At 52.6% G+C, this 14,176-nt stretch overlaps 1 protein-coding gene across 9 annotated transcripts in view; it reads left to right on the forward strand.

The window, feature by feature from the left end:
- The first annotated feature begins 331 nt into the window (after positions 1-331).
- The window catches only part of NIN (ninein), an 85,282-nt gene continuing 71,437 nt past the window's right edge, over positions 332-14,176 (forward strand). For 7 of the 9 annotated variants that reach the window (XM_068149113.1, XM_068149121.1, XM_068149116.1 and 4 more), the window contains exons 1-2: positions 578-603; positions 7,416-7,619. In XM_068149113.1, coding sequence (XP_068005214.1) covers positions 7,437-7,619 — 183 coding nt within the window. In that variant the 5' untranslated portion in view covers positions 578-603; positions 7,416-7,436. Of the gene's footprint in view, positions 415-577; positions 604-4,539; positions 4,620-7,415; positions 7,620-14,176 lie in introns of those variants that run through there. The other 2 variants (XM_068149114.1, XM_068149115.1) reach the window with 2 other exon arrangements.

Here is a 14,176-nt window from a genome sequence, read left to right on the forward strand (position 1 = left end):
GCCATCCTAGAGAACAGGATGGTGAGAACCAACGTGATGCCACCCTGGGGTGCAACACAGTGGGGAGCCAGTGTGATGCTACCCGGGAGCAGGACATCAGGGACCACAGCGATGCTACCGGGGATGCTGCGCAGCCTGTGGGACCCCCCCTCACTGCCCCCCGTGGTGCCGAACTCAGCCGGTGCCAGGCAAGGGGCGGTCCCGGGCGCACAAAGGCCGCCGGTTCACCCCGCCCCGGGGCTGTCCCGCAATCCCCCTGGGGCCGCCTCCCAGTCTCTGCCCAATAAACACAGCCGCATTTGAACAGGGCACCTCCCCCGGTACCGTTCCCGTTTCCGTACTTCCCAGCACAGCACCGCACCGCAGGCTCCGCTCCGCCGCGCCAGGAGCTACCCGCACCGGCAGCAGCGCCGGGTGAGCCCGGGAGGGGAGTGAGGGCGGGACTTTACCGGGACTCTGGGGGTGGGGGAGGGGGTCCTGGCTGCCGCCTCCGGTCCCTCCTCCGCGGGCGGTACCGGGGCGCAGCCCGCCCCTTCCCGGGGCTGCCACCGCGTGTGTCGGGAAACGGGACGGGACGGCGGGGGAAAGGGAGCGACGGGAGAGGTGGGTGCTGGAGAGAAGGTGGGTGATGGAGGGGCAGTGGGAGATGCTGGAATAAAGGGGAGCTGGAAAGGGAGAATACTGGAGGGGGAAATGAGGGAATGCTGGAAAGGAGCGGGGGGATACTGGAAAGGGGAAAGAGAGGATAGTGAGAGGGGGAAGGCAGTGGTGGAGGGGGGAAGGGGAATACTGGAAATGGGGAGGGAGGATGATACTGAAAGGAGAAGAGGAGAATATACTGGAAGGGAGAAGGGGAGGATGAAGGAAACAAGGAGACGAGGAGGGAAGGAGATGCTGGAAAGAGGAAAGAGGGGATACTGGAAGGGGAAAGGGGATACTGGAAGGGAGAGAGGTGAAGCTGGAGAAAGCAGCGAGATGCTTGACGAGGGAAGGGGATGCTGGAAAGAAGAGAGGGGAGGTACTGGAAGGGAGAATGTGGGATACTGGAAGAAGTGGGGGAGATGCTTGAGGAGGGAAAGGGATACTAGAGAGGGAGGGGTGGAGTGCTGGGAAGGAGAGAGGGATAATGGAAGGATGGAGGGGATGTTGAAAAGGAGAAGGGGGTTACTGGAGAGGAGACAAGGAAGGGATTGCTGGAAGAGGGAGATGCTGGAGAGGAGGAGGGAGTTGATGGCAGGAAGAAGTGCTGGAGAAGAGGACAGGGTTGATGGAGGAAGAGGGAGATGCTGGACGAGGGGGACAGGGGTTTCATAGCTGTAGGGTGCAGCGGGGGTTTTGAGACAGAATGGTGCCAGAATGGGTGGAGGCCATGCAAAAGCCCCCACAGTCCCTGTCAGTGGTCTTTGCTCAAGTGGCAGTGGTCTGATGAGGCATCCTGCCAAGGGCATTTCATCCTGTGGTACATCCCTATCCCTGTCCCATCCCTGGAGAGATGCTCCAAACACCCCAAAACACCGGCAATGGGGTTTGGACCAACTCTGCTTGGGCTGAGCTGAGGAAGCAGCAGGCTGTGGCTGGAGGAATTAATAACAGCAGTTGTTTTGTCATCGGCGGAGCCCTTGCTGTCACCAAGGGTGGCAGACAGCGTCTGCTGTCTGGTTGCAGACTGTGGGCCTGTCACTTGTGGTGGGCTAAGGATGGAGCTGTGGCTGTGAGCCAGGAAAAGCCCAAAATCCACAACCTGGAAAAGGGGGGTGAGCTACTGGAGATGGGTGTTCCATACAACTAGGTGTCATTTTGGGTTGGGTACAAAGGTGTCCCTGCCCATGACACAGGGGTTGGAACTAGGTGGTCTCTAAGGTCCCTTTCAACCCAAACCGTTCTATGAATCTTCCTTGCTGCCTGAACTGGGGATGCCGGTGAGAAGCTTGGAGCTATCGCTGTGATTCAGCATCGTTATCTGAGCCGGTGCAGGACTGAGCTGGGTGGGAATTCCCAAATCCCTCCTTTCCTGGCATTGCTGGATCAACTGCCAGCTTGCTTTGTTTACTTCGGCAATAATCAGCTTTGTGCCTTGGACCTTGGGCTTTATCACACCCGGGGCTCCCCGAATTATTGAGCTGATACCCCGAATCCAGCCCAGTTTCCGAAAATCAAACCAGATGGGCGCTTTGTTTTCCCTTGGAAAAGGGAAGGCAGCTCTTTGAAAGACCCTATTACAATGCAAATCCCAGGCTGGCGTGAATATTCAAACCTCTGGGCTCCTTTTGAAGCCCTCTCCATCAATTTGTGGTGCTTTGCTAAACCAGAGCAGAGCTTGGTTAACAGAATCTCTTTATCTCTGCTGACTTTGGAGTGGTTTGATGTGGTTTTGGAGAGGTGGTGTTGAGGTGCAAAGCAGCAGGGCTGTGAAAATTATGACCGTGCTCAATGGGGAGGAGGAACTGCCAGCTGTAGAGTTGACTTTGGTGGTGACCCTTGGAGAGCCAGGCATGCTGTCAAGTGATTTACTGATATTTGGGAGCTTGATTGGCTTTTTGTGGTGTGTTGGTTGAGGTTTTTTGTTTTGTTTGGATTTTGTTTGTTGATTGTTTGGTTTGGTTTTTTTTTTTTCTTTCCTTTGGTTTCCCAGTGAGAGCCTTTGTGGAACTGCTGCTTTCTAAGAGTCATAGATAAATATAGTGGTTTGTGTTGGAACAGACCTTAAAGATAATCTAGTTCCAGCCTTCCTGCCATGGGCAAGGACACCTTCCACTAGACCAGGTTGCTCAAGGCCTCATTCAACCTGGCCTTGCATACCTTCAGGGAAGGGGCATGCATGACCTCCCTGGGCAACCTGTCCCAGTGTCTCACCACCCTCACTCTAGAGGTTTTTTTCTAATAACCAGTCTAAATCTATCCTCTTCCAGCTTCAGTCCATAAGATGGAATATTGCAGGTGGTCTGAGCTCCAAAATCACCTTGACCCAAGCAGCAGCACTGGGGGGTTGGTGGGTGTGTGGTAGCTTAAACACAGTTGTGATTGGTGAGATGATTCATTTGGGGCAGGAGATGATGAGTTAGATGAGCTCTTGCTGGAAAGCTGGAGTTGGAGTTGTCTCAAGGGTTTGGTTTTGGTAGCTGCTGGGAGCCTTGTCATAAACCCTGACATGAAAAATTTGGGTCTTGGTGGCTTTTGCCAGCTGTGTTCACATCATCCTGCTTGTCCCAAGAGCAGACACAAGGATCAGTTTCTTTTAACCTGTGTGGGCACTACCAAATGGCTACTTCTTGGGGAGCAGGTGCTTATGTTTTGGAGAAGGCCAATTGATGCTGCTCCACCAGGCACTTGCTACTAATTGCTAGGCCCTTGCTTGAGTGGAGGCAATCAAGAGCAGCAGCTACAGCAACATTTTTCTTTCCTATCCCTTGAAGGACATGACTTGCTTCAGGCCAGTGACTTGTGGGAAGGGCTAGTTAGGGTGGAGGCAGTGTAGCTCATAGCTATGTGCCCTGGAGATGCAATCAGGCAGAGCATCCCTGAGATCACAGAATTATTTTGGTTGGAAAAGACCTTTAGCATCATGGGGTTCAGCTATTATCTAACCTCTAACTCTACCAAGGCTGGTGCTAAGCCATGTCCCTCAGCACCACACCTCTGCATCTTTTGAACGCCTCCAGGGATGGGGATTCAACCATCTCCCTGGGCAGCCTGCTCCAGCGTTTCAGAACCCTTTCAGTGGAAAAGTTTCTTCTAATATCCTAAGATCTGCAAGACCCTCATGTCATGCAAACATGCTGTCTGCATTAACCCTGTTTTGAACTAAAAAAAGGCATGTTGACAATTGTCATGTCTCTGCATGACGGTTGACCAGGTAGTCCATGTCTTCATAAGTTTGAGGTGAAAGCTTAGAGGTTGATATTGATTCCAGGCACTTAATATGCAGAATGGTAATTACTGTTTAAGCCTATATTGTTTGAGTTAAATTTAGCTGGGAGTTGAGCCCTATCAAGCCTCTACATTCTGTGTCAGGAAGGTTATCTGGGTCTCAGGAGGCATTGGATTTAAAGGAAAGAAAGAAATGCTGGGGGGAAAACCTCTCATCCCTCAATGCTTTGCTGCTCAGGGCTTGTGTTAGGGAGAAGAGAAATAAAGAACAATGCGGTTGTGGCTCCAAGGAGTTCCCAAACTTGCCCCTTTCTTCACCGTCTGCTCAAGCTGGTCATTTTGGGGAGGACATAACAGAAGGGCAGCTATAAATCTGAACAAAGTGATGTCCTATGCGGGGAACAGCCCCTTGTCTCCTTGCAGGGGACCGGGGAGCCCCTGCTCAGCTGCCGCCCACTCATTCCCCCCCCCCTATTATCCTGCCAGCTCCTGGCTGCCCTCCTGCATCTCAGCTGCTAGTCCATCTGGAGCTGAGATGAAAGGCTGGGGTTTAATTCAGGCTTTGTGTTCCTCTTGTGTTGGTTCCCCCCCCGCCTCTCCTCATAGCCCTTTCTTTGCTGCCACTCTCCCATTGCCAGCCTCGAGAAGGCAGCTCCGGCACGCGGGTGCGGAGGGTGACTGGGCACGCTGGGTCCCTGATGTCACTGACCTCATTATTTTGACTGCTGGGTGATGCCTCATGAGCTCATCAGGTAGGAAGGTTGGGTCTGGTGTTTTGTTGTTGGTTGGGGTTTTTTTTCCCCTTCCATTCTTGATGAGCTGCTGAATAATTCAGTCGGGAGTAGGCATCTTGGGTCACCTTGCGCAGCCGGCTGCGTGCCGGCGCTGCCTTCCTAAGATGGAGGTTGTGCAGGATGCGTGCAGGATTGCCTCGCTGACGGCTGCTCGCTGTCCTTGACTGACTGACAGGTAGGCCAAGAGCAGTGCCCTTCTTTATTCATTTCTGATGCTTTTGCAGCTGAAAAGCTGAAATCCCCCTCCCCCAGGCTGCACAGAGGCAACTGGATCTCACCGAGCTGGTGTGGAGCCCAGTTAGCTCCAACCATCCCTCACCTTGGGGATGTGAGGCTGCTGAAGCCACAGTGCCCTCACCAAAAACTCACCCAGGCTGTGGGGGAAGCCTGGCCCCAGGCAGGGACCATGCACCTGATGCTCTTCTTTGAGGATTGTGTGTTTCTTGCTGGCTTTACTGGGCTCCCCAGTGTCTCCTCTGTCAGCCCATCAGGACTCTCATCTAGGGTGAGTTTTTAAGGCTGTCTGCTTTGGGTGCATTTCTGGTATGTCTTTGGGGATGAAGAGGAGGTCTCGATGTCTTCTTTCAGCATGAATGCTTGGGGACACATTGGGAGGTGATATTTAGCTCTCCATGATAACTAGGAGAACTGGTTCTGGTGGTGCAGAAGTAGGGTCAGGTGCCAGAGAAGTCTCTGAGGGGCAGGAGGTGGTTGATCCTGAAGATGCTCAAATAAGCCTGGGAAGCTCCAGGGGTTGGAATCACCTTTGCAGTCACCTTTTGTGGTGGGAAAGGCTCTCCCCATACCAGTACCCAGCAGCTGCCACTATTGAGCCCAGTGGGTGCAGGTAGGAAATGGGGTTGCTGGTGTGAGAAACAAGTTTGTCTTCCTTCTGCTTGCAGACACCTGAGTTTCTGGGCACTGACTCTTCCTTAGTGCCCTGGGATGAATGCAAATCTGTCTGCACTCTTTGGCACCATCCATAGCACTTGGGTGCTTTGCTAAAGCCCCTCAAGAGATATCTGGGGGTAGTGGAAGAAATGTGGCCCCTGGGAGTGTGAGAGTCGGGTAGAGTGGCACAAGGAGGGATTGTGTCCACGATCTTGCTGTCCTTGCCCATGTCAGCACAGGAGAAAGGGCAGCCAGGCTGGGCTATTTCTATCCCATAGACCCTACATGCTGCTTGGCACCAGCCCTGCATCCCTCAGCAGGCACAGGGGCCCAGTGCTGTTCTGCGTTGGCATCTGCTTCTACAACCAGCAAAGTCAAGGACGTGGCTGCTGCAGTGTTTGTGCTGGAGATTTCCCAGTTCTCTGGCTGTGGTGGTGGGACAAGGTGTTCTGATTGCCCCTTGGCCACAAGGTGCTTGGACAAGCTGATGTGGTACTCTTGCAGATCAGTGTGTTCCTTGAGGCTGTGGTGATGGGCAGTAGGGTGAAATCAGGCTGCACCTTGCAGCTCCAGTTTTTCTGAGATGTCTGTAAGCACAGTTGGTGACATGGGAATCCTGTGGTGATGGAGCCATGGAGCAAACTGTCCAGAGAGGTTGTGGCATCTCCTTTTCTGGAGAGATTCCAAACCCACCTGGACATTGTGATCCTGAGCAAGCTGCTGTGGGTGGCCCTGCTTTAGCAGAGGTATTGGACTGGATAATCTCCAGAGATCCCTCCCAATCCTCACCAGTCTGTTATTTTGCCCCAAGCCAGGCTGGGTGAATAGATACCAGGTGAATCCTTCATTTTGGACAGGGAATTTCCCTCCCCAAACAGTTCCTGGGGCTGTGATGCTCTGATTAGTGTGAGAGGTGAGAAGTCATTCACTAGGAGAGGAGGACAAAGTCCTTGGCTGCATGGTGGAGAAACCACCTGGGCTTTGTTTGCTGATCTCCATTCTGGAGTCACCTCTGCTTGAGGGCTGGAATTGCTGCCACCCTTAGTGTCCCTTCTCAAGCCCTTCTCTGCCTTCAGACATAGTTTGACCTGAAGTACCTGAAAAAGAGCAGTGACCCAAGGGGAACATGTCTTTTCTGTGTGGCTTTGGCTGGGGTTGCGGAGGAAAGCAGAGATGCTGCAAGCTGCCATCCGAGAAGATTGATGGTGTGTTTGCCACCCAGACCAGCATGAAAAGGAGCTTATCTGGTGCAGGAATGTGTCTTGTGTCTATGGAGCAGGATGTACAGGGTGGCTTGCTGATCTGAGGTGTTTGGGGTGGTGGGAGAGGCAGCAATTGGGATCTTTATGCCCTCCGCACCACAGGCAGAGCCCTGTGATTTGCTCGCTGCCTCTGGGGAGCTGTTGCTGTTGGGGTAGTTATTTATCTCCTTGCTAAGGTAGTTAAAGCATCACCTGCAACACCTGGGAACCAACTCCAGGTTATGGAGCTCAAAGGAACAATTTTCCCCTGAAACACCTCAGATGCTTTGGCTGAACCAAAATGAGCTGCTCATGGAGCCAGTGTGAAGTGGCATATAGGGACCTGGAACCTGAGGCTGTCTTGCCACCTGAGCTGTCCCCACCTTGAGTGTTTAGCTCTGCAGGGTTTTTTTTTCTGCTGTGTGGCCTCTGGCTTCACCCAGTGGGTGGAAGAGGTTGGAGGGGTGGTAGAGCACCAAGTTCACTTGATGCCTACAAAAAATGCACTGAATAATCTTGTACTCCACGTGAATACCTGCCCCTCTACCAGCCCTTGAGGTTTTGGTCTTTACATGCCGTGGATGCTATGGTTGACGCTCACCAGCCCCATCTCTCCCCACAGGTTAGTGTGGCAGGCTATGGGATGGATGAGGCTGAGCAGGACCAGTATGAAGCTCGCCTCAAGGAGCTCTTCGACAGCTTTGACAGCACAGGCACAGGGTCCCTGGGGCAGGAGGAGCTCACCGACCTCTGCCACGTGCTGCACCTTGAGGAGGTGGCCCCGGCACTGCAGCAGACCCTCCTCCAAGGCAACCTCCTAGGCAGGGTAAGTCTAGGGTGATGGTGGGGAGGGTGACGGCGGGCTCCAGGACTTGGGAGCAAGGCAGCACCAATCAGCTGCTTTGGCACACTTGGGAGGGTGGTGGAAAGGGGTTTAATTTGTGAGTATCCAACATCCTTGAGGTTCTGGGGCTGCAAGACTCGCAACATGTGCTCCCCAGCACCACTGAGTACAGCTTCTGGCCTGGGTCACCTCTCCAAACCAGCTCACCAGGTGCTTGCAGAACAATGGGGACCTAAAACCAGGACTCAAGCCTGTGATTTGTGTTGTCTTAAGCTATAGTTAAACTGGTGAGGCCAGGTGAAGTCATGCACACCTCTCTAAAGCAGAAAACCTTGTCCAGCTCCAGCAGTTGCTGGCTGAGCCACCTCTGTCCACATTACTGGGTGTTGGTGTCCACATGGCTGTGGTTATCACAGACCCACCTGGGCTAAGGTTTTTAGGGGCTGGAAGCCTGTGTAGGAGATCACATGGTGCTTTCCAAAATGACTGTACCTTTATAGAGTTAAATGCCAGGGTGTGGAGCAGAAGCTGCTTAACCTTGGGAAGACCTCATGTTCAGCATGGATGTCCTTGTCCTCCTGTGTTACCTTCTTCCCAGCACAATCATTAAAATGATCCTGAAATCCCATCATTGCTTGTTAAAATCAGATGATGTAGAGCAGGGCAGCCAGGGATCTTGGCAGACATGAGCTAAGCAGCCATCCCAAGTCCACTGTCTTATAAAGCTGCAGCTTTCACAAAACAAAATCATTCCTCTAATGAGCAAAGCCTCCTCTTCCTCACCTGCCCTAGGGTCTGTAGCTCTTCTGCTGACAGCAGGGGTGGATACAGGTGGAGGTTTCTGACTTTTGGAGCTGCAGAGTAGTCTTTGAGCACTGGAGACTTTTCTATGCAGCTTAATTGTCTTGAGCTCCCACCACTTGGATACTGTTATCTGGTTTTGCTGTTTATGGGATGGTGGCATAGAGGGGGAGGAGTGCTACAGATGAGGTGTTAAGAGCTGGTCTAGTGCAACAATGGTGCTCGGAGTGGGTGAAAAGTGAAGTTTAAGGTAGCATGGAACAGGTTGCCCAGGGAGGTAGTGCCCCCTCCCTGGTGGTGTTCAAAGCCAGGTCGGATGAGGCCTTGAGCAACCTGGTCTAGTGGAAGGTGCCCCTGCTCAAGGCAGGGGAGGTTGGAACTAAATGATCTTTAAGGTCCTTTCCAACGCAAACCACTCTATGAATCTATGAAAGAGCCCAATGGCACCAAAACCCCTCTGCTAAAGCATCTGGGGTTGGAATACATCTCCCTTCCAACCCCCACAGTTCTGTGACTCTCTGCACTGGGGCAAGCTCACAGGGATGCTGCTCATGGCTGGGATGGGGTGAGCATGATCCAGCACTTGGGATCATAGAATCATAGAATGGTAGGGGTAGGAAGGGACCTTTGGATGTCATCTTGTCCAGCCCTTCTGCCAGAGCATGTTCACCTCCAGCAGGCTGCACAGGATGAATAGAATAGTATTAACTAGGTTGGAAAAGACCTTTGAGATCATCAAGTCCAACCCATCACCCAACACCATCTAATCAACTAAACAATGGCACCAAGTGCCTCATCCAGTCTCTTCCTAAACACTTCCAGTGATGGTGACTCCACCACTTCACTGGGCAGCCCATTCCAATGGGCAATCACTCTTTCTGTGGAGAACTTCTTCCTAACATCCAGCCTAAACCTCTCCTGGTGCAGCCTGAGACTGTGTCCTCTTGTTCTGGTGCTGGTTGCCTGGGAGAAGAGACCAACCCTCACCTGGCTACAACCTCCCTTCAGGTAGTTGTAGACAGCAATAAGGTCTCCCCTGAGTCTCCTCTTCTCCAGGCTAATCAGCCCCAGCTCCCTCAGCCTCTCCTCATAGGGCTTGTGCTCCAAACCCCTCCCCAGCTTTGTTGCCCTTCTCTGGACACCTTCCAGCAACTCAACATCTTTCCTAAACTGAGGGGCCCAGAACTGGACACAGTACTCAAGGTGTGATCTAACCAGTGCTGAGTACAGGGACAGAATGATCTCCCTGCTCCTGCTGGCCACACTGTTCCTGATACAGGCCAGGATGCCAGTGGCCTTCTTGACCACGTCCTGGTGGCTTTGTAATGTCTCTGGAGACAGACCCTCCACCACCTCTCTAGAAGGCACAAACCGTCCCAAGGAGCATTTTTATTTCATTGGCCCCCTTTTTTGTCTTTTGGGGACGGTTCTTGCTTACAACCTCCGACCTGAACATCAGAATCATCTTTGTCTGCAGCCTCCCCTGCCGCTCGCCCGTCGCCCGTGCTCGTTAGCAGCAGCAGTGGCCCGTGTCGGAGCGCGAGCCTGATTTAATCACCCTCGGCGCTGCCGGGTTTCCTAGGAAGCACGTCAGGAGGATAAGCGGCAAACATGTTGCTCCCCCAGCGCAGGCTTCTTGCACCTGCCCCACCGGCTCCTCGCTGCAGATGGTCCCTCTTGGAGCGGCTTTTGTTTGCCTGAACTTCCAAGAGACTGGGATTTATGGGAGGGCACTGGGGAGGGGAGGGTAATGAGGGGGATGTGGGTTTTTTTTCTGCTGAGGGGCAACCCAGTGGGGCCACGTGCTTGCTTTTGTGCTGGGGGCTTTGCTCCAGGGATGAATGCACCAGAATGGGGCTGCTGGGTTGGACTGGGAGCTGGGAGTTGCATCCCAGTGAGGGGCTGCATGTGCTGCTTCCCCTGCTCCCTGCTCTGTGGGATGCTTTGGGGATTAACACAGACACGCTATCTCCAGGGGCTAGCTGGGCTCCGTAGATCTTGCCCTGGCTCGTGGCAGAGCCAAACCACCCCAGAACTGCTTTCTGTGCTCGGTTGTGTGGGGTGGTGATGCACACAGCAATTCCTGGGATTCCTCAGGAAAGCTCTTTCCTCAGATTCATCAAATTGTTTCAGCTGGAAAAGACCTTTAAGCTCAAGTCCAACCATTATCAAGCTGCCCTTCTCATTGTGTCTCAGAGGGGCAGTACCCATTAATCGGCAGCTAACGTGGAGTGCTGTCTTGTGGAGAGTGCTCCTGGACTGTGCTAATGACTATGGTTTTTCTTTTTTTCTTTGTATTTTTGCTGTGAGAGTTGAAGTTCAGCCTGCAGAAGAGGAGGCTCCAGGGAGACTTTCCAGTGGCCTTTCAGTGCTTACAGGGGCTGACCGGAAAACTGGGGATAAACTTTCTAGTGGGGCCTGTTGTGACATGACAAGGGGTGATGGGTTTAAATAGACAAGAGGGAGACTCAGACTAAAGAGAAGGAAGATGTGTTTTATATTGTGAGCGGTAAGACCCTGTGCCAGGTTGCCCAGCAAGGTGGTAGATGCCCCATCCCTGGAAACATTCCAGGTCAGGTTGCTTGGGGCTCTGAGCAACTTGCTGTAGTTGCAGATGTCTCTGCTGACTGCAGGGGGGTTGGACTCGATGACCTTCAAAGGTCCCTTCCAACCCAAAGTACTTTATGATTCTACAGTGTGCAGGGACCCGGAGAAAGTTTGGCACCTCCAGACTCTGCACAAGGACTGTCCTTCACATTGCCCTCAGGCAAGGACAGGGAGTTCACGTTTCACCCTGTGCTATAGCATTAACAAGCCTGCAGCAAAGGCACCAGTCTGGGGTTTCACTCATCAGAAGCTGCTTTGGCTTGTGACCTCTTGCAAATATCCTTCCTCTGAGCCCCCTGTGATGCTGCCCCCTTGATGTGCAGCAGCTCTCTCCATGCCAGGCAAGAGACTTGGTTGCAAGCTTGCTCTGTTGCTATGTCTTCTCCACCTGCAACCTTCTGGCTGCTGCTGCTGGAAGGAGTTTGCAAGCAAAAACAGGGCTCTGGGGAAAAGGACTGTGCTAGAAGATCAAGGGGAAGGAGGAGCTGGAAGGAGCCACTGGTGCCTCTTTTGCCCCAGAGAGGCTGGACTTGCAGATTGCTGCTTTGCATTACAGGGCCATGAAGCGAGAAGCAGCAGGTAGCTTGGCACATGGTCACTCTCTTTCTAGTGCTAATAAGTGATGGTTTCATAGGAAGCATGCTTTCAGGCAGGTGTCAAGATTTCTCAGAGGTGCTGGTGTTGCTCAGCAGCTTGGCTGGTCCCTGATTCCTATGGAAAAATCCCTGATTCCTGTTGGCTTGCCTCTGTTTCACTTGTTCTGAGAAAATTCTCCTCTGCCAGGGACTTAGCATGCCCCAGGCACTGGGCAGTACCCTGGTCTTGCAGTGGGGTTTGCAGTGACGTGTCAGCTCTTCAAAGCCCTCTGTGAGCAGAGTTCCCAAGTCCTCTAAATCCAGCCAAGCACGATGAAAAAAGCATGTTAAGACTTTCCATGCCCCAGCAGGGATTTGCTGTTCTGGACATTGTGCTTGGTGATTGTAAAACTTTTGGGTTGGTTTGGCTGGTTGAAACTGCTCTCCAGAAGAGGATGGTGCTTTGTGCATCACTGCTGCTGTTAATGCCCCTTTTCCCAGGGCTGGCCAGGACCATCCTTCTGCTAAGCAAAACCAAATCAAGGATATCACTGGGCAGGCTGGAGAGTTGGATGGAGAGGCATCTAATGAGGTTCAACAAGGGCAAGTAAAGGGTCCTGTATCTGGGGAGGAATAATTGCCTGTACCAGTACAGGTGTGGCGTGAGCTGCTGGGAAGCAGCTCTGCAGAGAAGCAGCTGGGAGTGCTGGTGGACAACAAGTTCACCATGAACCAGCAATGTGTCCTCATGGCCAAGAAGGCAAATGGTCTCCTGGGGTGCATTAAGGAGTGTGGCCAGCAGGTTGAGAGACGTTCTCCCTATCTGCCCTTGTGGGGTCAGATCTGGGATCCTAAAGTCAAGAAAGACAGGGAACTACTGGAAAGAGTCCAGTGGAGGCTGCAAAGATACTGAGGGGTCTGGAGCATCGCTGTGAGGAGGAAAATCTGAGAGACCTGGGGCTGTTGAGCCTGGAGAAGAGCAGCCTGAGAGTGGATCTGGTTAATGTTGATCAGTACCTGAAGGTGAAGAGGACGGCACCAGACTCTCTTCAGTAGTGCCCAGTGACAGGACAAGGGGCAATGGCCACAGACTGGAACCCAGGAGGTGCCATCTGAACATGAGGAAGGATGCTGCTGGGAAGCAGTGGCAGAAGGCTGCTTTGCCTGGCTGGTACTTGAGCACAACTTTCACTTTACTGTTTTGCATTTCTAAGTACTCTGTGTAGAGACCTGCAACATCCAAGGTCAAAGGTGCACCACAGACGCTGTTGTTCCTTGTTATCTGGTCTGAGAGCTTTTGCTGAAGAAAAATATCCCCCATCTACCTGCTTGGGTTACATCCACAGAGTTGGGTGCTGCTGCTCAGAAAATGTTTGTGGGACCCCTCTGAGCAGTCTCTGTGCTGCTGATTTGCATTTTAAATCCTGCTGTGCAGCAGACCACAGCACTGGCAGTGGGGGCTGGAGGATTGCCACCTCCTGCCCGGCAGCCTAATCTTCCACAGGTTCCTTTGGTGATGTGGTGGTCATGGTAAAATTGCTCTGTGGGCTCTGCACCAGACCCATCTGTCCCTTAGGCAGCTGCAGCAGTGAGAGCTCAGCCCCTCCCCTGCTCATTTGATGCCTTGAGCAAGTCTAGTTGAGAGGCATCCCTGCCCATGGCAGGAAGGCTGGAGTAGGTGACCTCTGAGGTTCATTCCGAGCTAAGCCATTCTATGATCCTTCCTTTACCCCGTTGGTTGTTGGTGCTTCTCACAGAGCTTTGCACCTGCCTGGGTGTTTTTACTCTGCCCTGTAATTTGGTGCTTGCAGGAGTGATGCAAAGTGGTTTACTTTCATCTTGCTGCCTCGAGGTCCCATCCAAGCCCAGCACCCAGCTGAAGGACCAGCTCGTTCCCCCTGTGGCTGTCATCACCTTTCCCTTCCCGAGAAGATCCCATGGGGAAGGGGACCTGTTATTCCAACACTCTCATCTTTTATTCATCCTCATTTAGTCTAAATGTCAAGTTTGGGTTTTTTTAATCAGGCAAAATTCTCCCATCTCTCTGAAGTGTCCTTTTTGAAGTACACCAGCGCTCGGAAACGAATGGCAGCAATTAGTATTCAGATGAAGGCATCCCTGACGAGCTCCTTTGCTGAGCATATTCCTAACTACTTAATTACTCCATGTTTAGAACCTTAGGGCTGATTTGCACTGCCTGAGCTGTGGGATGAGATGTTCTCCTGCATAGGGGTCCCATGGCTGAGCCTCTGGCTCTGACATCATCCGTTTCTTGATCTGAAGCGTGTTGGTAGTTTTTTGGGCTGGCCCAAGCCTGAGAACAAGCTGGCAAACTGCAGATGTGGGTTTTGCCGCTTGTGCCTCCCCACAACAGCGTTAAAATCCACCTCCCACCCCCCCAGCTGTCTCCTACACTTTGTGGTGGATTCACAGCTGTCAACTCTGCCTGCAACAGCAGCCTCGGTGGGTGCTTTAAATACAGAATCTCTTGTTCAATGCAACAAAAATTCCCTGAAGATTTATTTAGCCAGAAGAAATGGTAGCAGCCAGCTCTGC

Source organism: Melanerpes formicivorus, unplaced genomic scaffold (genome assembly GCF_026170545.1).
Source record: "Melanerpes formicivorus ecotype bairdi unplaced genomic scaffold, bMelFor1.0.p_v2 SCAF_17, whole genome shotgun sequence".
Classification (NCBI taxonomy): Eukaryota; Metazoa; Chordata; class Aves; order Piciformes; family Picidae; genus Melanerpes; species Melanerpes formicivorus.